Source organism: Colias croceus, chromosome 11, assembly GCF_905220415.1.
Source record: "Colias croceus chromosome 11, ilColCroc2.1".
Taxonomy (NCBI): Eukaryota; Metazoa; Arthropoda; class Insecta; order Lepidoptera; family Pieridae; genus Colias; species Colias croceus.
The window spans coordinates 8996007-9021569 of record NC_059547.1 but is presented as its reverse complement, the minus strand read 5'-3'; the positions used below and the strand labels follow the sequence as shown (position 1 = coordinate 9021569).

At 33.5% G+C, this 25563-nt stretch overlaps 6 protein-coding genes and 1 long non-coding RNA gene across 11 annotated transcripts; 4 read left to right on the top strand and 3 right to left on the bottom strand.

Annotated features, from left to right (window-relative positions):
• Positions 1–740: 740 nt before the first annotated feature.
• LOC123695500 (ribosome biogenesis regulatory protein homolog) lies at positions 741–3095 on the bottom strand. Its single transcript, XM_045641372.1, has 5 exons — positions 2868–3095; positions 2406–2684; positions 1860–2079; positions 1210–1472; positions 741–940 (listed from the first exon to the last, which is right to left on the bottom strand). The coding sequence occupies exons 1-5, from the start codon at positions 3014–3016 to the stop codon at positions 787–789; spliced, it is 1065 nt and encodes a 354-aa protein (XP_045497328.1). The 5' UTR covers positions 3017–3095; the 3' UTR covers positions 741–786.
• A 351-nt stretch (positions 3096–3446) lies between these two features.
• On the top strand, positions 3447–4364 carry LOC123695499 (INO80 complex subunit C). The gene is made up of 2 exons (XM_045641371.1): positions 3447–3677; positions 4004–4364. Exons 1-2 carry the CDS (start codon positions 3530–3532, stop codon positions 4201–4203), a joined length of 348 nt encoding a protein of 115 aa, XP_045497327.1. The 5' UTR covers positions 3447–3529; the 3' UTR covers positions 4204–4364.
• A 215-nt stretch (positions 4365–4579) lies between these two features.
• Positions 4580–6053, bottom strand: LOC123695498 (U3 small nucleolar RNA-interacting protein 2). Its single transcript, XM_045641370.1, has one exon. It carries the CDS (start codon positions 5954–5956, stop codon positions 4601–4603), a length of 1356 nt encoding a protein of 451 aa, XP_045497326.1. The 5' UTR covers positions 5957–6053; the 3' UTR covers positions 4580–4600.
• A 1370-nt stretch (positions 6054–7423) lies between these two features.
• On the top strand, positions 7424–8084 carry LOC123695501. The gene is made up of 2 exons (XR_006751941.1): positions 7424–7503; positions 8010–8084. It is a non-coding gene; the product is annotated as an uncharacterized LOC123695501 (long non-coding RNA).
• Positions 8085–13863: 5779 nt separating this feature from the next.
• LOC123695407 (serine/arginine-rich splicing factor 2) lies at positions 13864–16656 on the bottom strand. 3 transcript variants are annotated; one of them, XR_006751928.1, is made up of 5 exons: positions 16296–16654; positions 16061–16201; positions 15684–15872; positions 15215–15275; positions 13864–14645 (listed from the first exon to the last, which is right to left on the bottom strand). XR_006751928.1 is itself a non-coding variant. In XM_045641246.1 (4 exons), exons 1-3 carry the CDS (start codon positions 16475–16477, stop codon positions 15692–15694), a joined length of 465 nt encoding a protein of 154 aa, XP_045497202.1. In that variant the 5' UTR covers positions 16478–16656; the 3' UTR covers positions 13864–15275; positions 15684–15691. The 3 variants fall into 3 exon arrangements, 2 of the variants coding, with proteins under 2 accessions (XP_045497202.1, XP_045497200.1); XM_045641246.1 differs by having other exon boundaries at positions 13864–15275; positions 15684–15833; positions 16296–16656; XM_045641244.1 differs by having other exon boundaries at positions 13864–15275.
• Positions 16657–17268: 612 nt separating this feature from the next.
• On the top strand, positions 17269–18417 carry LOC123695699 (protein C1orf194). 2 transcript variants are annotated; one of them, XM_045641607.1, is made up of 3 exons: positions 17269–17542; positions 17838–18006; positions 18228–18417. In XM_045641607.1, the coding sequence occupies exons 1-3, from the start codon at positions 17349–17351 to the stop codon at positions 18366–18368; spliced, it is 504 nt and encodes a 167-aa protein (XP_045497563.1). In that variant the 5' UTR covers positions 17269–17348; the 3' UTR covers positions 18369–18417. The 2 variants fall into 2 exon arrangements, with proteins under 2 accessions (XP_045497563.1, XP_045497564.1); XM_045641608.1 differs by having other exon boundaries at positions 17838–18038.
• A 1240-nt stretch (positions 18418–19657) lies between these two features.
• LOC123695698 lies at positions 19658–21976 on the top strand. Of its 2 annotated transcripts, none has more exons than XR_006751957.1 (5): positions 19658–19976; positions 20090–20824; positions 20905–20988; positions 21354–21482; positions 21567–21682. XR_006751957.1 is itself a non-coding variant. In XM_045641606.1 (5 exons), exons 1-5 carry the CDS (start codon positions 19955–19957, stop codon positions 21885–21887), a joined length of 1305 nt encoding a protein of 434 aa, XP_045497562.1. In that variant the 5' UTR covers positions 19658–19954; the 3' UTR covers positions 21888–21976. The 2 variants fall into 2 exon arrangements, 1 of the variants encoding a protein (XP_045497562.1); XM_045641606.1 differs by having other exon boundaries at positions 21340–21482; positions 21567–21976.
• Positions 21977–25563: the final 3587 nt, after the last annotated feature.

Below are 25563 nucleotides of genomic sequence, written 5' to 3'. Positions count from 1 at the left end.
GTTCGATCAAGGTAATTTTTTGTCCTACAGGCTACAACCCGAGATTTTTCAATAATTAATGAATAAAATATTTCGGGTAAACACGTTTCTTTAAAATATCAGCCATAATTACACAGGTATTCACTAGGGCTAGATCATAACGAATTACGAATTTCGCTCAAAGTTGTCGGTCGTAATAGGGACTTGGAAAACTTATATTCAGAACGCGTCAGGGCCTTTTATAAAAAAAATATAATTTTTTTCATTGCTAGGTACAACGCGTCGTGGTCGTTTGCGGTCACGGCCCGAATTTCGCTGTTTTTAGTTCTCTATAACCACGATGTGTCGCGACTTGCGAGTTAACTTTTAACGTAATAATATATGGTTACGATGTATACCTATTTTTGTTTGTATATTCTTTAGTATTTTATGAGACACAACTCACACAGTAATTCATGTGGTTGAAATCTATACTGTTTGTTTATTTGAACGCGCTAATCTCAGGAACTACTGGTCCGATTTGAAAAATTCTTTCGGTGTTAGATAGCGCATTTATCGAGGAAGGCTATAGGATATCATCTAAGACCAACAGAGCGTAGCCACGCGGGTAAAACCGCGAGGCACAGCTAGTAAAGATATTCCTCAATGGGATACAAATATTTGTTTCAAATGTTCTGTGTTCAATGCATTTCTGTCTGGTTTCTTTGGGATAGAGGTTTTAAGATAAGTAGAGAAATACGATGTTAGAAATAAAACCAAACTTTTAAAGTATAATATTGTTTATTACGTTTTAGACTTATAACTACTTCACCGCCTCTTTCTACCAGGGTTCTTTTTGTTTGGATTCCGTTGTCCCTTGCCGGCTTTGGGTTTCTTTGCAGAGAAGTTTGTGGCATTCCCTTTACCCTTAGCTTTGCGTGGCCCTTTCATTGGTTTCGAGTTCTTTTTCTCTTCCGATCTCCTGGAAAATAGATAAAAACATAAGTTCAAAACAATCAAGTAGTATAAAATACAGTTGAAGATTGAAAGGAAGTCAATATCTCTATTGCATGTAAATAAAAAAGTTTTAATAACACCATTTTAAAGACTGAAACATCCTTTACCGAAAACTATCTAGTTCTACTATACGGAAATATGTCCAAAGGATAAAATATGGACAGTAAGCAAAAATTTTATGATATTATTAATTTTCTCAGATACAAAATGTACAAGTCTCAATATTTTACTCACTGCACTTGCTCCTGGTGTATATGTTTGGAAACAGCCTTTTCCATATCAATTTTGGGCCGTTTTTTCAAGATCCTGTCAATCATGTTCAGATTGTTTTCCTTCTCTGCCTGCGGGGTGGGCACTGGCAGTCTCCGTTTCCTCTCCTTTCCTGGGATCAGCTCATGTACTCCCTTTCCTCTCGCTTCTTTTTCCTTGGGAAGTTTGTCTTGGAACTTCCCTAAGGATGCTGTTGAAGCTTTCGCTACTGTTGTTGCCGTTGCTAACTGTAATAATATATAATGTCAGAATGGCTTGTTTTTGATGGTGTAGCAAAGGGATATACAGGTCCTTGGGTGATGTGGGCTGGTGCAAGAGGGATAGTGATAGCTTCAACATATAAATTATATAGATAATGTGATTGAATTTAATGAAATTTCAATTAAATTTTTGATCTTAAACTTGTTCATAAGGAAAATTCTATTTTAATGTCAAAGAGCACTTAACATCAGAACCACCTGATCTGCCACTTTACTTGCTTTGACATAAGAAAGAAACGTGGGGAACTATTATTTTAGACTTTTAGTAAAAGTTAAATGGCAAGATCAAGATTATGAGATAGTTTTAATCATGATAATAGTACTAAATACTAAAGAACTTGACATGCTTGTTACCTGTGAAGACGTGGCTTTGTCTGAAGTGATTGGGATTCCCACTCTTGGTATTTTGACTTTTCTAGCTCTGGCAATATTCTTCAACCTCTGCAACTCATTTTTGGCGACTTTCTCAGATTTCTCAGAGGCTTTCTTCTCATACATATCTGTCATAGGATCTAAGTTTTGTGGCACTTCTATTAACCAATTCTTCTCTTTTTCCGCAGCTGACTTTTTGAAACTGTAAGTTAATATAAATTTAAAGATTTCGTAAATGGTACATTATATGATATTGTTTTATGGCATTCACATGCTTTTTATAAATATATTCTTTCGTATTCTTAAAAATTTATAAATTGTACACTATTGAAATATATATGATTGTTTATATGAATATAATATGATTATTTGATGATATACAATACCAACTTTGTTCTAAAGATACCGGTTTACTTATGCTTAAATTATTGAGTTAAGTATTGGAAGATAATCTTTGTTGAGCGAATAATTAGTATAAGGCACACATAATTTTCTGGTAATACACCATTTATTTATAACAGTTCTTACCCATATAAAGGTACCCATTTTTGCAACTGTTCATCCCACTCCAACTTGGATTTCTTCTGCTTAGTAATACCCTTAGCTTTAGCGAATTCCTGCCACTTGGTCAGTGGCTTAGGTTTGGGAACTGGTTTAGCTCGCGGCAACACAGTCGTGGGTTGGGGGAGACGGACTACAATAGCTTCATCTATCCTCTCCGTTGGAAGCTCCCATATTTTGTTAAGCAATAATTGTGTGTTATCGCGCGTTAACGCTTGCAAATATGCGTCTCTGTCCTTTTCTGATCTGCAAAATTTATAATGTTAATGTGACTATACATGTAATATGTATTACTTAACTATTTAAACATTTTATAAAAAAATTTTAAACACAAAATATACAAGACATGTTAAGAACTTTTTTTATTATAAAATGGTCTCTAAAAAATTTAAAATAATATATAATATACAGTAAAATGTAAAAGCTTACTTTATTGGTTTGCTTTCTAAATCATTTGTGTCGCACGCTACAAGTGTGCCGATATCAAATTCCACATCTAAATGCTTTTCAACAGTGATAGGTTTATATTTCTCGGCCTTCTTCTGTTCCCGTTCTAAGATTTCATTGACTATATCCATTTTAGTTTATTTAAAATAACAATTTTAACCTATCATAATTTTCAACGTTTACAACAAGAACATGTGGTAATAACGAATGTCAAGTTGAAGTTTTCTGAAGCACGACTGACAGTTGAGATTCGTTCTGAAATCTACATTAAAATGTTTTACTAATAAATATTTTTTATTATTAATATGCCGATTGTAATCACGAACTGTGTCACGAACGAATCATAATATGATGCATTATTATTTAATATCTCTTTCATGGACCTGATGAAAATTAAAAAATTAAATCACGTCATAATGACGTCTGACGTCTCTGACTTCTGAGTTGACTGCAAAAAGACAAAAGTGCAAATTGCAATCAATGACATTATTTGACAATAATGATTTTTTGTTGTTGATCAGATTTATGTGTTTTTTATTCAGGCTTCAATATTTCCAATTTCCATAACAATTCATTAAAAAAAGTATTTTAAATAGACAAGAATAAAATAATATACTTCAAGTAATAATTGTACAGAAACAACCATGACCGGGGAAACCGAAAAATCCTACAGCTTCAAAACCGAAAACAAATTTATAGTGAAAAGTGGTTGCAAGAAACGAATGTGGAGGTCTTTAAAACAAATTTTAGCTGCTGACAGAACTTTACCTTGGCCTGATGATGCCGTTCTATGTTAGTTAACCTTTTTTTAAACTAAATCTTAATCAAAATACAATCTTTAAAAATTAAAATACAATAACAACACCATTGTGTTTTCTATTTGTAGTTATTTTTTTTATGAGATAAATAATTACTTGAACATGTTGCTTTTCATTCAGCACTTAACAAATGAGTATGCTCTCTCCATCATGATTTGAACAACCTTAATATTATGTTACTATTTCTCACTGGCCTGTTACGGTTTTAAAATAACGAGTCACAAATTTTTCATTTTTTAAATTCGTAGATAAATTCATATGTATAGCAACAACAATAAGTCTAATTATATTACATTACAGATTATTCAATAAACGCACCACCAACATTCAAACCTACCAAGAAATATTCAGATATATCAGGCTTACCTGCGCCCTATGTGGATAGGCATTCCAAGCTCTACTACAGTAATGCTGAAGAATTTGCTACGGTGAGAAATCTGCCGATGGACATTACAGCTGGATACCTTCAATTAAGAGGAGCTAGTACAATAGTAGGATGATTGCGTAACAACTGCTGGAAGGCCTCTTAACATAAATGTCAGTATGATACGATCATGGTGTCATGATGTTATTACTACTGGTCTGTATTAAGAATTAAGATGCTCCCTTCCATGGGACTGTGTTATATCAAGGCATTATTTAATAAATTCTTTCATATTTATTGTTTCTTTTTCATTGAACCCTTTTTTATTTAATTTATAATCAACTGAATATAATGGAGATATATTATGTAATTTAAACAAGTAAATACTCAATTTAGTTTGAAGAAATAACTCCTTAGCATAGCATTATCACAGAGTAAATAAGATAAAAATTAATATGAATCAAAGGCTAGTCAGTGTAGTCAGTAAGAAGTAAAGAAATAATTACAATTAATATGAAAAATAATATATTTTATTACGCTTGTAAATTAATATTAAAATTGATAACTAGAAAACCATTCTTGGCACTGTTTTCTTTGAACCATCTCCCTGATTTGTGTTCCTGCCCCACTGCTGCATACAACTGTTTACTATCACTGCTAAATTGCATACAGTTAACAAAACCATTAGCTTCTATACTAAACATTGGTTCAAACTTTCTGTATGAATCAAAAACTTTCCATACCCTAATGTGATTGTCATACGATCCTGAAGCAAATAGATCTGAATTTAATAAAGTAGCAAGACTAGTTATCCATCTTGGTATACCATTATTGGAGCCATGTGCTTCTAGCACAGTATATAGAGGTTTCTTTTTAAGTACACTCCATAAACACAAAGTACCATTGTCACTTCCTGATATAAAGTGTTCTTCATCAAGCAGTTTAACTTCATCTAAGCTGCCTTGTGGACCATTGAATATGAGCTGTGACTCTTCTACTATTTTCCATATTCTTATTGTTGTATCTCTACCTCCAGCTGTGATTGCTCTCTCCCTTGTTAAAGCATCTATTGCAGTTATTGGTGACTGGTGACCAAATAGTGTTTCAACGTATGCCATTTCATCCAATGACCAAATTTTTACTGATCTATCTTTAGATGCTGAATATAAATCATGTGTGTTTTTCCTAAATACTAGACCAATAACAATGCCCTTGTGTCCTTTAAATGTATGTAGGTGTTTTAATGTGTGTGGATCCCAAATTTGGATATCATTAGAGTTATCAGATGAGGCAAAGAATTTAGAATCAGTTGATATAGCTATAGACATAATACCTCCCTTCAGGAACTTGGAATGTGTTTTGTATGTTAGAGTGCCGAGCTTTTTCTTTTCTTTTATACCCCATTTAATGATGGTTCCTGTTTTGCAGCCGCTAAATATATATAATCCATCATTACTGACACAAATGCATGTTAGAGGAAGCCGGTGTTCCTTGGCGCGAATTAATCTGACGTCATCTTTTGCTGGCGCACTATAATTGCTCGCAACTTCAACACGTAATTTACCTTTTTGTTCCAAGTAGTCTCTTTGTAAACGTTTTTCGACTGCATCGTCTAGTTCCTTAAATTCAGCTCTCTTCGCCTCTTCCTTCTCTATTTCTTCTAAATATTTCTTAGCTAATCTTAACTTCTTTTGTTCGGCAGTTTCGTGGTCGCTTTCAGACTGTTCACCATCGGAGAACTTTTTAATATCCAAATCACTGTCGGACGATTCGTGACCATTTTCGAGGTTAGGGGCATTTGCTTTTTTTGGCTTCTTTTTATTTATTTTCTCACCCTTTCTTTTATGAACTTGTCTTGATTTACCTTTTAGGAAAAATGAAGAAGACATTTCATAAGGCTTAATTTATAAGAATAATTATTTAACGATTTTAACTGTGAACATTGAAGAGTGATTGAAGACATGCACCACGTTTATTTGAAGTTGACTTGTACTATTTTGACAGTTGACATTTTGACAATAATAATATGATTACCTATGGTTGGATTATGGCATTGGCCATTGACAGTTGACACCTCAGAGGTTGACACTTTAAATTTTTGGAACTATATATGGACGAACCAAGAAGCTTACATCCTCTAATACACTGGAGATTGCACTATGACCATTAACTTGAAACAAGAAACTATGACATTCAATGACGTCAGTCATGTTACTTGTCTCTTTCTGTCGAGTGACCACGCTGGTTTGTAAATTCAGGATTTTTCAAAATAGAAAAAACTAAAAATCATGGTCTATAAATAATAACGACATATATTTTTAACAGTATTTATATTATAATATTATGGTCATACTTTATAGGTAGGTACATACAATTTTAATTGGTATAGAATGATAGTTATAAATAACTTTTGGCTACAAAGCTTGGATATGAACCGATATATTATAGCATTAACATCCTTTGTAAATAGAGGAAAGTTGTGTTTTGCATCAGATGCTGTTTACCAAATTGTTAGCTACTCAGATCTTCTTTTTAAACGCGTTGCTTCGACGGGTCAATTTCAAGCCAGAATCATCAAAGAAAAACTGTTTAAAGCAGCCTTGCACAAATTTCAGCTAACTTTACAAAGTTTATTTTTCAAAAGGTATTTTTTTCTGGGTCGTAATCCTCAGTAACCTTGATGGGCACATATATTTCTTTTTATTTTGCTTTTTGGAAAGCTGAAATGCGTAAAACAAAAAAATATGAGGTAAGTTAAAAAAGTATAAATTTCAATGTAAAAACGAACAATCTTATAACTGGGCAATTTCGTTAAAATATGTCCACACTGATTTTCGAGTGTCCTATGGGTTGTCATTTATATTTCATCAAAACTAACAACATTTTATATCAGGAAGTGGATTTTATTACATTGCTATTATAATTTCTTTATAAGACACAAACAAACAGCTTGCCAATCCATTTATTATTAAAGATATGAAGAAAATTTAATTTTGAGGCACCCAATTTTGACGTGTCCCACAGCAACCAGTCTGTTTAAATGTTCATTTTATTTACCAATGTGAGGCAGTATTATTCATGTAAAGGTATAAATAAATCACAAAGGGTGAGAGCTATGATAATAAAACGTTAAATTTACGTCCTTTTATAGTAATTATTAGTATTTTTATCAATTAAATCGTGTCCTACGATTTCGACCATGTGCGGAATTCCGTTTTGTAACCGTAATATACTCTAAAATAAAGATAAAAACTACTAAATATGTATTTTTTTCACATAAATGGCAACATTTCTATTGAATCCACCATTTTGAAGAGGTTGTCATAGAAAACTCGAACCGTCAGTCGCATACTTGCTCTGTGGTCAGTCGTGTCGAAACTTCTAAAGCGTTACCGTGCAAAAATTTCGCTCCGACTTGTAACTGGGATTTTTCGTGGTAAGTATGTGTTTTTATTCCTAAAAGTTACAATTTTCGTTACTTATATCCTTATAAATTGAATTAAGAGCATATATTTTTGTGATTGATGGGAATTGTGTGAAAAACAAACAATTGTATCAACGAAATCTTTAAACCGTTACTTCCATTTTGTTTGGTTACGTATATGTGGAACGTCGCAGTTACAAAGTGGAAATATAAGGACGAGTTCTCAATGGTCTCATACGTAGTATTGCTCGTAAATATGAGTTAAATTAAAAATTATATTTTAACACTCACTAATGGCTGAAAAATAGCATTGAAGATATCTTTTAATATTCAAAATCACTACTATTTTTGACTGCTTGAAATTTTTATAAAAAAACAAATAAATAAAAAAAAAATATTTTGTCATCCCCATACAAATTTCTCAAATCACCATTTTATTTTGTATGGGGATGGCGAAATTATAAAAAAAATGATTTTGCATTATTTGAAAAGATTATTGTATTCATATTATTTTTTAGGGGAAAATGCCTCTGACCAATGCTGAGAAGCAACGACGCTATAGGGAAAGATTAAAAGACAACCCTGAAAAAAAAGAAGAAATAAGAAAAAAAGTCTAGAGAGAATCAAACGGAAGACAAAAAAGATTCAAATTTTACAGAAGAAGAAAAGGCTGCAGAAAAAAGGAAGCAGTGGCGAAAACAAAAGCAAAATCATATTTGTGTTATATTATGTTTTGAATAGAGCATGTCAGTTTAATAATTTTACTTTTGAAATATACAATACTAAATAAATTAGTTTTATTTATACTTACGTATTACGAGCTCACCCTTGGCATTAATCTAGCTGTTATTACAGGGGTAGTTGAGGCCCCTTACAGAGCCTACCACCACTTTCTAGACCGAGGCCAATTTAGGAAAAATAATATTTTTCTTATTTGATCCTGGCGGGAATCAAACCCACGACCTTCCGTTTTCAGGGCAGAGCTGCTGTTAACCGCTGCGCCACTGATATGATCGAACAATTCTTGTAGAAACTTGATTGTTAGATTGTTACTTGTGAACTAAGCTTTATAACTTCCATTTTGTAACTAATTATTTCTATTTTGTAACTGTCTCATGTTTAAGTTATGAATAATAATAAATAATTTATTTATTTTACGAGGTACTAGCCTTGATTTTTGCAGTTTAAGTACAATAAATATATAAATATCTACTTCATTATTATTTTAATCTTAAAAAAAATGTTTATTACCAATATAAGCGAAAAGGAAAAAGGCTGATGTACCTAAAAGTTACAAAGTGGATATGTCGTGGTCATATCGTAGATTTGATCATTTCATGATATGAGTGGCCATTTCACGAAATGGTCGCATATCGTGAAATGGCCAACATAGTTTGATCAGATCGTTAAATCGTCAACGTTTCACGATTTGGTCATCCACATTTGGCCAGATCGTATAAAATATAAAGAGTCCATAAAATATTAAAAAATTTCAGAATAACTATATTCTAAAAACTTGTTTAATGTCATTTAAGTTAGTGCCACGGCAGCGGCCGGCGAATGCCAGAAGCGAATCGTTTTTGCAATAGAAAACAGTTAGGTTAGGTTAGGTTAGACTTTGATAAACAACGCCAGAAGCGGATCGCTTTTTAAAAAACAAACAATTATAATAATATAGTAGTAGTTTCTTAAATTATTTTATTAATACACATTTTTTCTTAAATACATACCTATAAGATATCCACATTTTCCATAGTACTCGTACCTTTTCGTCGTAAATTCTTTGCTATGACTTTCTTCATAATATTGTTATTAAACGAATTATGAATTTTTTTAACTGCGAATAATTTAATTTTCGCCAGCGGCCGCCATCTTATCACATACCTAAACACAGAGCTTGCAGCGCCTCTACCAACGATTAATGTAACTATTTTACGATATGATCAAATAATTTTGATCATTTCATGAAAAAACCGTGCGTTAATTGGCCATATCGTGAAACGATTTCTTATCATTGATCTGCCCAAACCACATCATGATGTGGCCAAACTAAATTGGCCATTTCACGATATGCGACCATTTCGTGAAATGGCCACTCATATCATGAAATGATCAAATCTACGATATGACCACGACAGATATATTTCAAGCTTAAAAGTATAAATAATAATGTGTTTACTGAAAAAAAAAAATGGTTGTGGGAAATTTAATGTTGTTACTTTCATAATAAATAAAAATTAGTAAACAAGGATTATGCATTATTTTGAAACTTAGTTTCAAAAAAGTTACAAAATGGATCCCGAAATCCCTGCCTTGCACCAAATAGATCTCATTTTCTCTGGAATTAGTAAATGGTTGCAACTATTGTTGTTAATATAACACATTATAATGTTTTAGGAATCAATCTGCATATTTTTAATATTTTTTTAAAACAATTTTTTTATTTGAATCCATTTTGTAACCGGGACATATTTTCGCGAAATTGCCCAACTACATGTGAGTGCAATACCGATGTCATGTGTTGTTTCATTACTAGTAACAATCTTTAAAATGGTGTTCTAAATTTTCATCATAATATTGTTATTACAATATATTCTCTTCGCTATCCATAAAAACTCGTCATCATGGTTACCTTACTTGTTAAATCTGTTTATTGAAAACTTGTTGAAAAATGATAAAGTATTAGGGAAATAACAAATTTAACATGACTGCTTACTAAAATGATGCTAAATTAGACAATTTTTGCCATTGAAATGATTCTAAACAGGTAAATGCAGGAGTATGAGGAATATTGTAAATAACGTAAATATACACTTGCCTGTGAAATTCTATGCCAGAATTTGGTGTCCAAACACTTCTGCAATTTTGCACAATACAATGCATTCTTTATATTCGGAAAATATTCATTAAATAAGCAACAATATTAACTTAAATATTCGAAGCGACGCAATTTTTTTGACACACATGCCATATTGACAAAGTGAGAGTTGCTACAATTTTATTATGGTGACTACCCATAATCAGGGAGTATCGCTTTTTAATAATTGGTTCAGATACTTAGTTTATTTAGCATAAATAATAATTGTCTCATCCAACAATGCTTCTGAATGACGTTGTTGGCAATTTATCAACAAACTCATGTACAAAAACTAACCTTTTGCACAGAATATTACAGCATACATAGTAGCCTTGGGAAAACTTCGTATTAACAGTGGCAATACCAAGTTAGGTGTGAAAGTGATAAAAAACATGAACTGGGCAATATTTTCTTGTTACACGTCAATGTTCATACCGAAATCTCCAGTGTAGGTATTAGTTAAAAGCTTCTTGGGACGAACCATGAACCATGACTCGAATCTCGATTATTATGAACCATGGAACATGCATGGAACTATACGGACGGCAATGGCACGCAATTAACTGTTTTGGTTCGACATCAATAATAAACAAAAACGATTTGAGATAAATGGCGCTAAATATTATTTACCATTATATGTACTATTTACTAATTACTCTACTTACTAGATGTCCACCCGCCGCTCTTCAACCTAATAAATTATATGAATTATGTATAGTGATGTATAGGCACTAAAACCTTCCTCTTGTATCATTTAGTATTTTAACTACCTATTAAAAATATTTTTTTGTTGTATAGCACAGAGCAAGTAATGTTGTAAAGTTGTTCTCTAAACATACACGCAGATATTAGACACGCGGGAAGCAATACTTGCTCTGTGCGGGAAGCGACTTTGCTGCTAATGCTATGAAGTGATTCCATTTGCATTAGCGTCTAAATCAAGCTAGATGTAAATTTTGCTTTTAAGTTTTAAGCTATTGCATAGCTTCTATCGCGGGCCTTGAGCGCGGGGACTGAATCCAGGAATTGCGTAAGGAAAAACCTCACGCTCCCCATTCCGACAGGCACGGAGGTGTGGATCGAAGGCATGCTATGAATTCTTTACCGCGGCACTTCCCGAGTGCCACACGTATTTTTTTCATTACTTTTTATGATAACCACTAATCTATATCGACAGTAGTTTCTAATAAGCAGGTACCCTTGTCATGTTCTCATTTTGAAGAAACGGATATGTTTGAAAATAAATTTTAGATTCAACCGATAATTCATTAGGTACATAAGCTTTGAATCGTGACAAAAAGAACTGTCTTTAGTTTTTATTGACAGGTAAATTTTTCGTGTCCCTTCGTCCAGCATACTCACCATGGAATCCTGATATTTCATGAATGTCAAAAAACTGTTCTGAAATAGTGCTAAATAGTGCCCAAAGGAAAAAAATAGTGCTCTTGTACTTGCGAAGTTATAGCCATAGTTCGATGAGTATGCTGGACGAAGGTTTCGCCCAGCATACTCACCTCCGTCCGGAGAATCTGTATACGCTTCAAACATAATTCATACTTCAAAAAATAGTTCCCAAATAGTGCCAAACGGTGCCCAAAAAGAAAAAACAGTGCTCGAATAACTTCGGAGTTACAGGCTTCGTTCAGTGAGTATGCTGGGCGTAGGTTCTACGCCCAGCATACTCACCTCAGTGCGCGAATATCGAACGAGCTATAGGTACAATTTACGTCTCAAAAAATTGTGCTTGAAATAGTGCCCAATATCAGTCCAATTTTTGCTTGACTTTTGACCTAGAAAACCATTAAATTTGATTGTAAACTTCTACATACATTACATTGAGTACAGTCGAATACAATATTATTAACTTTCTTTCTAACAATTTTTGTCTTGTGTAAATTATTAATTGTCTATGTAAGGGAGTATTTACTTTAGAATCGCAATATTATTAATTACACATTATTTTAATAATACTTTATAATAATATGATTAAGCCTTCGTGCGTCGCATGGGACCCCGGTAGCTAGGAACAATGATTTTATATATTTTGTCTAGATCACGGCGCTTGAAGGATTAAGATATCAAATGAAGTAAATCATGCATGAAAAATAAAGTTGCTGTTATTAATGCTTACATTACAACTGACAAAATTATTCAAAATAATCATTTTCCGGATCAAGGACGGTACCACAACGTTTACGGAATTGACCTGTATTCCTCATGTGATAAAGTTCAATATAGTGTGGCAGTAATGGATGCACGTACGGTCAATAGGTATGGGGCTTACGACGCGCGGCGCCCGCGACGCAAATGAATATGTTTATGTTTAAATACTAGATGGCGCTGCCCTAACATCTTACGATTATTAGACAAGACTGATCTGTATTTTGAAGGTGATAAGGGTCCATTTTGTGTCACAAAGCAATCGAAACGAACAAGCGCTTCTCAGTTTCTTTGTTTGTTTACTTCGTCGCACATCATTATAATAACGCCGGCTTTTGAGTTTGACTACATAGTGGGTTGCAAAACCAAACAATGTGTTGGTGATGTCATTATTTACCTATATAAAATTGTGTATCTAGTACGTAATCAATATAGGAGCTGCACCCAAATCAGTAAGTATATTTCAATTTATAATAGTGGCATTTAACTAAATTGATTTTACACTCATTCATTAATTGTACTGTAAAACTAGGTAGCAAGCGAGTTGTTTTTTACAAAAACACGTTCATTTCAATTAGAAAGTTTAATATTTTTGTCCAAAAACATGTGTCGACGACTGTACCCCATTTTACGTTAGTATGTAGAAGTTTACGTTAAAATCTAATGGTTTTCTAAGTCAAAAGTCAAGCAAAAATTGGACTAATATTGGGCACTATTTCAAGCACAATTTTTTGAGACGTAAATTATACCTATAGCTCGTTCGATATTCGCGCACTGAGGTGAGTATGCTGGGCGTAGAACCTACGCCCAGCATACTCACTGAACGAAGCCTATAACTCCGAAGTTATTCGAGCACTGTTTTTTCTTTTTGGGCACCGTTTGGCACTATTTGGGAACTATTTTTTGAAGTATGAATTATGTTTGAAGCGTATACAGATTCTCCGGACGGAGGTGAGTATGCTGGGCGAAACCTTCGTCCAGCATACTCATCGAACTATGGCTATAACTTCGCAAGTACAAGAGCACTATTTTTTTCCTTTGGGCACTATTTAGCACTATTTCAGAACAGTTTTTTGACATTCATGAAATATCAGGATTCCATGGTGAGTATGCTGGACGAAGGGACACAATTTTTCTTTTCGTTAGTCAAGTCTGTTTTTTTGATCTAAGGTTCAGTTTTTCGCTCAGCTCTGAGCAGAAAAAACAGCCACTTCGCGTTGCGCGCGTTTTCATTAGAGCTACAGAACGAATCCGCATCTCTTTTTCTGTAATAACGACGCGTTGTATTTTTTGCTCAATGATGAGCGTTTTCTGTCCGAGTGTAGGAGGCATAAAGGTGGAATAAAAAACACACATTCTAAGAATACTTTATTTAAGACAACTCGTAAACCTAGGTACAATATGTGTCACATAATATCCATGTCTGTAGACTCTTCATTCTTGATGATAATTTTAAAGAAAGGCCAGTGGCATAGACGAAAAATAAATCATAAAATTGTGCTTTACCCTTTCTTTAAAACCTAAAAAAATTAATGTTGCCCTAGACAATATGTACTTTGTTAGTTTAATAGCAGGGAGGGAGTATCCGTCATTTTACCGAGAAACCTAGACGCGATCTGCAAATCACAGGAAACAGCACAGCAAACTGCCACAGCATACAGGCCAGCGGCAGCACCGGCCTGCCAAACAAATCCATATGTTAGTTTCCACTAAACTGCTGAATTCCAAACTTTAATGAAACTGGCAAGATGATTATGTAAATACCACAGACAGAAAACGTAAAGCTATCACTAAATGTTGGGATTAGAACATCAATCATTTAGAGGACAACAATTTGTTTACCCCCAAATTTCTTCAAAATTCAAACCCCAAATTCAGTCATACCTTTACGAAATCGTGAAGTAATCGCGGTGGTATTAACAAAATACATCTTACACCTTTGTGAATTAATATTGAAAATGAAATGTATAAATGGCCCCACCATAGAGCCGATGCGTGTCTCGGTTTGTCAATAAATAGAAAAATATTACTCATAACTTATGCACTGCAACAACAGCAATTCAGCAGTTGTCAGCAATCAGCAAGAACCACCCCCCCTCCCCGCAAACCGCCTCGCTCCCCGCGATCTCCTCGCGTCCTGAGCATACCAACATGTTAATTAATTCTTTTAATTATATTAACAATACTAAGATACTTAACTAATGCAGACAATGAAAACAATTGAGTGATTACAATTTATTGGAAAAAAACTTATTCAAGGTTTGTTCAAGATTAAAACATAAATAGCAGTAATAAAGAGGTTTGTATGTAGTTACCGAATAAAAAATTGTCGTTTTAAACATCCAATTTAGACAAGATGCCCAAAATTAAGGTTTCCCTGGAAGAATAATTTTCTCTAGGGTTGATATTAAATGCAAATTTACAATCAGATAACTATGCACACATATATTTAATTTTGAAAACATGTTTTGTATGTGAAATAACATAAAATAAAAATATAATTTTATATCTGACTTGAATTGACTTTGGATTACAATTTTACAGCCAAAGCATTTGAGTATTGCTTGAAAAAAAAAAGAGTGTGTTTTACAATACAAGTTTGAAGTAACTTAAAACTAAAAGGTTTTTTGTAACATAATATTTATGCCACTATGTTGATCATAGTTATGTCTGTGGTTCTTAAAATAAATTGAAGTTGGATAGTACCTTAGCCCAAGCTGCTTGAGTCAGGACAATGCAGCTTTTCAGCTATAAATCGGCACTCAACCTGTACACATAAAATTATAATTAAAATAAACAATCACATAAATAGGTACTGAAGTTATTTACTTGTAGAAAAATCTTTGTTTCTAATGTTTTAATTATTATGATCTTCTTGATTCTATTTGCACATCATTTTAAACAATTTTGATTGTGTGAGAATATGTGAACATTTTAGCTTTGTTACGCATTTAAATACAAGACAATGTAATTTATTGTTAGTTCCATTTAAACTGAAAGTAGTTTTTTTTTTTAAATTATTATTAATATACAGTATTTATACCAAACAGTAATATTCTTGAATTCTGAATACTTTGCTCTACAATATACCCATTTTAAGAAAACTGTTCATTTTTCATAATACAATGATGAAGGTATTATAAAAAGTAATAAAGAAATGCAAAACATTGCTCACCCAACACATCAATGCCTGGAGCGCGAACGGGATCTGGAGCGGCTGCGAGAGCGTCCCCTGGAGCTCTTGGAGTCCGAGCGGGACCTCGAGCGGGAGCGCGAGCGCGAGCGGCTGCGAGAGTACGACCGGCGGCGCGAGCGAGATTTAGACCTGGATCGACGACGTGAACGAGACCGTGAACGGGAATTGCTAAAAAAATACCATCACACACAAATATAAACACGCGCAAAAACTACATTCGGGACCTTCGTAGCGCTGGAAATTTAATGCAATCAAAGCTCGTTAATTATATTACAACGCTGTACTACAATGTGTAGCAGCACTTCAAGTTAACGCAATTAAAAGGCCATGTACATCAATAATGCGTAAGTAGGTACCTGCGGCGGCGATCGTATCTGCTGCGGTATGGTGACGATGGTCGACCGTAGCGCGCCATCTGAACGCGGAGCTCCCTGCCATCCAACATCCGTCCATCCAAAGAATCTAGCGCCTCCTCAGCATCGCGCCGATCGTAAAATCTGCAATAATTAGTTATATACAATCAACATAACTAACCTCTGAATCATATTACGTCATGGCTTGTTCTTACTGATAATATTCAAATTATTATACCTGACGAATGCAAATCCTCTGCTTTCTCTAGTATACCGGTCTCTGGGGATATATATGTCTCCAACATCACCGCATCTTTCGAAAACGCGGCGTAAATCATCAGGTGTCGTGCGATACGTTAAATTGTCCACTTTTAATGACACCATCCCGTCAATACGGGGTGGTGGTCGTCCGTAACTCATTTTTAATACCTTTTATTACCGTTTTAGTTAAAAACACAAACTATAAAGTTCACTTTCAAACTTTGATCCACACAAAACAAAATGGCGTCACAAGTAAGTAGGATTATTCCACGCGGTGAAAATAGCGTCTGTCTCTCGTTCTTTTTGCAATGAAAATGACAGGGCTTGAACGAATCACGAATGACAGCTCACAACTCGCAAGTCACTGTTCCGGCTATACAGAGTATAAAGTAAAAAGACTCATTCACTCTATATGGTAGTATAATCCCGATTTATTCTTTAAGTAACCCACTTATCACATTATATTATTTATTAATGAATATAATTGACTCATCTGCTGAATTTTGAATTTATCTAAAATGAAACTACAATGTGTACAATTATTGTACCTAATTACTAATATTAAGGTTAAATACATTTTATTTTTATTAATACAAGATCAATACGTGATCAACATTGAAATTTGATTACCTAGGTACTGCTACTGCATTAACGTTATACAGTCCTTATGAGCTATCGCGCACGAGCAACTTTGTCTCCGTATTACTATTTTGTCTCTCCCATCCATTGTATGGGGAGTTGCGTCGCTACTTGCGCGCACTTTCATACTAGGCCATGGGTGGGAGAGACAAAATAGTTGCGGAGACAAAAGTTGCTCGTGCGCGATAGCTTTAGCGATTACAAAATAAATACAGTCACAAACTTGTTTTATCACTTCATATTATTTTGCTTATTATTTTGTTTACAGAAGAAAACATCTTAGTTACCATGACAATATTGGTATCTATTGGTATAATACATTGCTGACGACTTGTAGGTTAATAATTTTTTATCTAAATAGGCAATCAAAATTCCAAAAGTAAAACCATTCATGGCTAACAGAATGAAAGGAATAAAGCAAGTTAGGAATAAAAAACTTTTACCCGATTTACGAAAAGAGGGAGAACTGAGCAAGGACATTGTTTTGTCTACTAAAGAAAAGCACGGAGTTTCCGCAGGATCCCGTCTTTACTCTCATCATACTTTAGCCAGCGTCAGAAAACTAAGTTTCTTTCATCCGTTTTTGTAAGTTTTATATACGATTCATGTCAATCAATTTCGTAACAATAATAAAGTTGATGGACATGAGTAGAGGTAGCTTATACCTACCCCTATACTGTATAGGTATGGTAGGTGTTGACCAAGGTTTTTCGAGATCTCGACTATTCTTGCTTTCCAATCCTTTATCCCAAATCGTCTACACTCCTATAAATCTGGCTACGGAACTTAGTCTCGAAACAATATTTAAAGAAATATAACATATAGGTATGTAAAAGTATAATTATCTAAATACGTTAAAGCTTCCTTATGACTTTATCAGCTTGCCAGAAGACAGTCTCGATATAGTCCTTGCTGCTGTATACAATCACTCAACTGAACGCTTCGCTGACAAGGAGGATCTTTACTTACAACCCGAAACAATCGGCTGCGGTACATGGAGACGTTTAAGAAATACTTATGATAAGCTACCGCCAGTTGTTATTCCTCTGGTATTGTATTTCCTACTCAATTATTTAAATAGGTACATCTTATTGCAGTTCTATATTAGGGCATTTCATGTCCAATCAAGAGCAATATATAGATCCTTCTATATCTAGGTATAAGCCAGCTGTATTATATTTTTTGTAGTATCCGCAATTTTGTTTTTAGGTTTATTAATATTAATCCTTATCGTTTATAGTAAATATTATCCATGCATTTTACTTTTTAGGGTCATCCTATGAAACGTGGAGGTATCACGGAAAAACGGTCACCCTTTAGCGTAAAGTTGATGAATTCTGGAGTGCATTCTTCACAGACCAATCCAGGATACAGTAGACAGCCAGCTGGAGGCGCTATCTTCTTCTATTAAATTATTTGAAAACATAATAAAGACAACCCTTAGAACATTAGGGCAAAAAGTTGTTTTTTTAAAGTATAGAAAGAAAATTAATTTGCTCAATAATAATTCTCATAGTTCAGGATACATCGCCCATTTTTGCAAGTGACTACTATCAAGCTAATTTTCCGTTTGTAGCTTTATTTTGATGAGACGCCAAATAATTTCGTGTACGAAAGTCTCGATTGTGGTAGCTAACAGAGATAACAAGGATAAAAATTTTTGATTTGATGGTTCTCAAATATTTATTACTAACTGAATATTTTTTTTTGTTCAATCTCAAGATAATTACTTATATTAATCGAAAAAATGTTTGTCCTACAAAATCTATGGTTTGTTCAAAGAGTCCCCCTTTCCAAAGTGTATCGATAACGAGGTCATCATAAATGATTACTAACAAGCTGATTTTTTTGTTTTCACTTAGTTAATGTTTATATAATTCAACAGACATAATATTGTCCTACAAATTGCGTGATAAATATTTGAGAACCATCAAATCAAAAAATGTTATCCTTGTTATCTCTGTTAGCTACCACAATCGAGTTTCGTACACGAAATTATTCGGTGTCTCATCAAAATAAAGCTACAAACGGAAAATCAGCTTGATAGTAGTCACTTGCAAAAATGGGCGATGTATCCTGAACTATCAAAAAACAGTGTTGTAGTATACTTTATATTAGTACCTACTCGATAGGTATTATAATTTTCATAAGTTGAATTGTTTTAGTCTTTTTATTAGTTGATCCGGCATGTACTTTGATCAAATTATAATATTAAATGTGAAAATTAACATCTTTGATATTTTTATCTTACACAAATAATTTAACTAGAAAGGATGTATGCAATATGCATACATGTATATGTTTGATGATTTTTAACGATATTTCTTCGAAATTTTGAAGTAAGTATTTAGGAGAAGGTCAATAGAGTTTCTAAATAAATAATAAAAACAATTCAACCAATTTGGAATGAAAATAGGTGATGACCCAGACCCAGACCCATTCTAGAGAAGTCGTTCCATAAGAAGTCCTACCGGGTAGGTAGTATAAGTGGTGACTATTTCTTTTTTAAAAGAAACAGCCGCCAAAGGATTGAACCGTCAACTTTTTGTGAAACTGCGGGTAACTAAATATTTTGATTAGCAGCTCACAACGCTTGATCATTTCATAACGTATCTTTTTATTACTTAGGCAAGTACTTGAGAATGTAGTTACGCGTATTACGCGTAGACTTTATAAAACCACATGTAAGTATATCAATATATCAATGGTATAGTTGAACAGCACAGACTAATAATAATATACTACGTAGGTATACAATTAAAAGTTAAAACATTGAGAAAATACTTTTTGCAAACATTTCTAATTTTCTACTTGCTTTGACAGGATAAGATGGAAGAGAAAGATATATTTTGTCATTTATTTATTTTCTCCCACTTTTCTCCACTATCGATGATTGCAAATAATTCATATTAGATATTATAGAAGAATTTTTTTCAAAATTATTTTTATCGTTATTATATTTGACTATCAATTATTAATGTAAATATATAACATTGGATGGAGTATTCAAAATCTTTAGGTATGTTAAGTTTTACAATTATTATTGTATCTAACAAATAAAATCAACCTGTTGTCATTTTTCAATATCCACATACCTATATACTAAGCCTATATATTCATCAATGTCGATAGATAACTCACGGAAGAAGGCCCGAAGAGTGCGGTCATGGTACCTCTACGAACAGTTTAAATCTCTTGAAAAGAGTCAATCAGATGCAGCTCAGAGACTGAAAGACAAATCATACCAAGAGAGGATTTTGCACCAAGAATTAAATGAGAGAAGGGCACGAAGAAGATTGTGCGATCAATTTGGTCTTTGTCAAAGCGAATCGAGGATTGATAAAGGTGTTGATAGTATACCATCTACTACCTTATTTAGTTCAAGTACAGATGATTTGTATCAGAGTTTCTGTCAACTACATGGGGATCATGAAAATATAGATTCAAGCAGTTGCGATGGCTCTCAGTCGAGCAAATTTTATAATGATTGCAAAACAGCCCGTTGCTCTGACGAAGCCAGCAAAGAGAACAGTGCCACAAGCGTCGTCCAGAATCTAAAATTCGAAGATAATCTCACAGATAACGTAAAAGAAGATTTACAAACTGTACAGAGGAATATAGCAGAAAATATAAATATTCAACTAGAAACTGTTAAAGAAAATATCGAGTGTCTTGAGAAGTATACAAAGTTATGTGAAGAAGGGAAAATGTCCGAGGATGAGAGCTTTGATTCCGTCTTCGCCTGTGAATGTGAAAGGAAAAGAGAAGATGCATTGAAACTACAGCATAAGAATACTGAATGCAATTTGTTTCTAGTTTGGTCAAAATTGGTTTCATTTTCGTACAATCTGATGCAAATGAGCTCAGGTTTGCCATATATTTATTTTTTAATTATTTATGTTTAGGACATATATTGTCTACGAAATAACCGGGATTTTTTTTTCCAGGAAATTGTTACAATGACTACAGCACGCAACTTCTTACTGCAGTTTTAGCGTGTGATATTCTTCGGCGAGCTTTGAACAAAATGTGTAAATAATAATTATAAGTATCTAGTTACTATGTTTGTTATCCAATTTTTTGCCTTGATAATTGGGGACCTTATTCACTGTTAATAATTCTTAACTACTAACCTAGCGCAAATTGTTAAACCCGTAACAAGTTTACTTGGCCGTTAGATTTAGCATTTTCTTAATTTTTGACGCTGGTTTCTTGGGGGATTTCTTTCACTAGATCCTTCTCCTGACGATAACGAACATATCTAATTATGAATTATTGAAATCGGTCCAGACGCAAACGCGTGCTCCCGTGACCAACGGAAATAGGGATATAGAAGTTGTATATAATCTACCCAAGCTTCAATTATCAAATTTTAATTTTAGGTTATATTTTGCAGCCTTACGTTTCTCCAATAAAATTTGCTCCTAGTGAACTAGATGTTTCAATAGGTACAAAATTATATAAAAATGCAAAAGCGATGTTTGAACACAGTAAAAAACAAAAAAATAAGCAACCGAAACTTGAGGTAGGTAGCTTTAATTTTAGTTTGTGTTTTCATAAAAGTACATAGGCATTTAGGATTTAACAAAATTATTCCTGTATTTTTTAGATTCGATCCAGTCAAAATTCATATGAAAAAAGATATAATGCGTCTGAGAGAAAATTGCATTCACTTGAAAACAGAATAAATGAAAATAAATGCCGAATGAATGAACCAAAAAGTGAATCAATGCGCAGTATTGCCAGGTTTCTTGACTCGTGGAAATCGACCGAAAAATCTGGGAGCACCATTTGGCCTGATGATTTAAAAACTTACAACCGCAAACCAAATTGTAGATGTTATAATATAAAAGGAGTTGTTAATTCAATGTTGCAATTGTCTAGATGTTTGGATAATGCATTGCGTGATATACAAAGCTCAGCTTTGTGATTCATTTTGATATATTTAAGTTTATAGCGGGACGTTATTTGTTTTGATACTTTTTGTCTTGAATTTTATTAAATTGGCTTCAACAAGTAGAATTTGTGTATCTTTTCATATTTTATATGCCTCATTGAATATATCGCAAGGGTTTATGACAATTGAAACGAAAACTACAAAACAAATAGGTAACACTTTAATACAATGTGTCGACTGTACAACAGCGAAATTTACATAACAGTTTTATATCAGTATGTATCGTAAAATCATAAGAATATTCCCCTGCACATTTGCAATTTGTATAATTGTTAGAATAATAATTCAGTACTGACACGAATCACGGGGATTCCTAAAAATGGTGCGTTAAAAAATTACTTCGTATTAAGTAATGTAGCTTGAAACCGTATTTCCCATGAAACGAACTACCCACTCGAACGATAAATAAAACTGTTCATATCTTGCGAAATAAGCGCGTCACACACGGTGAAGATACTATAATATTTTATCTTATGATACTCTAATATAATACAAATGACCCACAAAATTTCGGGTCATTTGTAACAGGATGGCGGTTCTACAGGGGTCTTAGTACGCAATGACAAAAAGAAAAATGATGGTCAGAACGCTGATACCGGATACCTTAAGATACTATAACGTTTTATATTAGAGTATCTTAAGATAAAATATTATAGTATCTTCACCGTGTGTGACGCGCTAAAGCCAATAGGTAGGTACATCTAATTCTTCACTTTATCTATTACCCTCATTAGACATCCCGTGTTTGCACTGAAACTATTTGAGGAAAACAATAATATTTTTTAATCTCTGAAGGCTGATTATAGCACTTTCATCAGTACCTATAAGGCAATCGGAATATTTATTTTTCTGTAGGCTTATTTGGTATTATTTTAATTTCATTTCCTTTAAAGAATGGTGCATAATATTATGAATATAGAAAATATATACTCGTTTTTAGTGTGTTATTATTAAGTCTATGATACACGTATGTAGCCCGTATAAAGCTAATTATAATATATTCGTTGCACTATATAATAAACAAACTGTTTAAGGCAAGTAACTACTTAAATATATTATTAACTAGCTTCCGCCCGCGACTCCGTCCGCGCGGATGTCGGTCTTCGCGTGGATGGTTTATTTCTCCATTTTGAGTAACTCTGACAATGACATCTTATAAATATCTATTATAAAGACCAAATACTTACGGCTCGACCTATAATAATACGCAACGTGTGTACGCGGTTCTACAGAACAATGTCTATGGATAAAACTGAAAAATTAAGATAATTTTTTTTCTACGTATTTTTCCAGGATAAAAAGTATCCTATTTTACGCCCAGGATAATAAGGTATAATTATACTAAGTTTCATCCAAATCGAACCGTTAGTTTTCACGTGATGTCTTCACATACATACAGACAGAGAGACAGACAGACAGACAGACAGACAGACAAAAATTTTTTTAAACACATATTTGGGTTTGGTATCGATCCAGTAACACCCCCTGCTATTTATTTTTTCAATATTTTCAATGTACAGAATTGACCCTTCTACAGATTTATTATATGTATCTAGATAATAATATTCATTTTTTAAATTCGTACGGTACAAAAGATTTAATAACAGGCACGTTTCTAATTTATAATTAGATCGATATGGGATGCGTGGGTGTATCACACAGAACAGTAAGAACATAATAGAAGTGCTATAATGTCATAATTAGTATGAAAACCCTTAATTGCTCTTAGTGAAAACCAGTGTCGCCAAACCCACACATTTAAACCGATAGTTATACAGTACACTACAAGTAAACTATGCCTTTGATTGGACAGCTTAATTTGAGTAAAAACTGACTTAGGTTATAAATTCAGCATTTCAATATGTACCCTAACGAACCAAGTTACGGTTTATTTTAGTATAACATCCCTAGGTATATTAGCTGTTTTGTTTCTCTTTGCTCAGAAATTCCAAATTCGAAAACATTCAGCTATTCCACAACAGAGGGCGTTGGTTTTCAATACATATAACTTTGAACCTCAACACATAAAGATAGTTTGGAAAATCCAAAAGTGCACGCCTCATAATCTCATCCTTTACAATAAAATTGATTATTTATAAAGAGTACGTGACTATAAATATAAAAATGAAATAAAATAAAACATTTGGAAAAGTAAAGAAAGCGGTACCGTAATAATTGAGCTATTTTTCTTGTGGCCCCACCTAGATGTGAAACTGCGCAGGTTTAAGGGACTGACTACCAACTTATTTTTTTAAACCTTGGCTTATAGTATAAAGAATCGAGTTTATAATGGTGAATTTTGAGTACACTATTATAAATATTAAAAAAAAAAATAAAGAATATACATATATAGATATATGTACTAAAATTATGGAGAACAGTCGATATTTTTTTTTGTTTATTTAATAACAATTAAACCACATCGAATCAGACCCTGAAAAATGAAAGGGTTCTATTCCTGAGCATACTCAAGCGTAAGAGAAAAAAAAAGACTCGATTAGTAAAGTATTTCGGTCGCTATCGTGTTAACAAGATAAAGGATCCGCACATACAGACACACGGACGTCCAAGACAGAACTTTTTTAAACTGTTTTTTAACTAGTTTAAATAACAAAAATGACATCAAAAATATCATGAACGTTAAAAATAGTGTTTTTTCTTAATATGTGTGTGTATGTATTATCTTACAAGTGCAATGTATTGCCTCCTCCACACTACTCGCGAAGTTCCTCGGCGAAGTACTCGGCCGAAGTTGACTGAAGTCCGCGGTGCTACACTACACACTCGTTCAACTTCGCGAGGAATGCATACGTTCATATTCAGAACGAACTTCAGGTAACTTCGTGCCCTTTGACTCGGGCGCAAAAACCGACAACAAACGGAAGTCGACCGAGGCGAGGTAAAGTTGGACGAAGTAAGCCGAACTGCCCCTCTACACTATTCTATTCGTCTAACCTCGTTCAACTTCGCGAGTAGTGTGGAGGAGGTGTATCATACATAAAGACATTTTAAGTTTGAAAAATCAGATGTTTTGCGCGAAGTGACAGTAGTACCCACCTCAACGCTTCGCTTATGAGGCGTGCAATAAGGTTGAAATTTGTGTCACTCTAAATTAATGACATTAACTTGACATTAACCTGATGCTATGCTCTAAGGGATGTCAGCCTTGTTATCGATAATTCACAAATAAATATATTTTTGTGCTTTTTTTTTTTCTTTCTATTATATGAGTACAGGAGTATAGGTGTCACATTTTGGAGTATGTTTATTACTACTAAGTACGTCTTTTCATATTATTATATTTAAATAAAAAACGGAATAGAATAGTATAAATCTATATTTACAAAACAAACAGTAAAATATGCATTATTTTAAATCTTGGAACTGCCGTAGGTTTGATGTATCGGTGGCGTTTGTTAGACTGCTTATTGCTGTTCGGCATCCAGTTAACTCGTCACGTTGCATTTATTATCCATTTCTCTTTTAAATTAGGCTCTTTCGAAAATCTATAAATAAATAGGACAAATGAAAGCTAAGGAAAAATAGAATAAAATTTAATATTTATAATGTTTGTCTTTTCTAAAGTATCGATACTGTCGATATGCGCTACAACCATCACTAAACCGACATTCGTTTGTTTATTGCAATA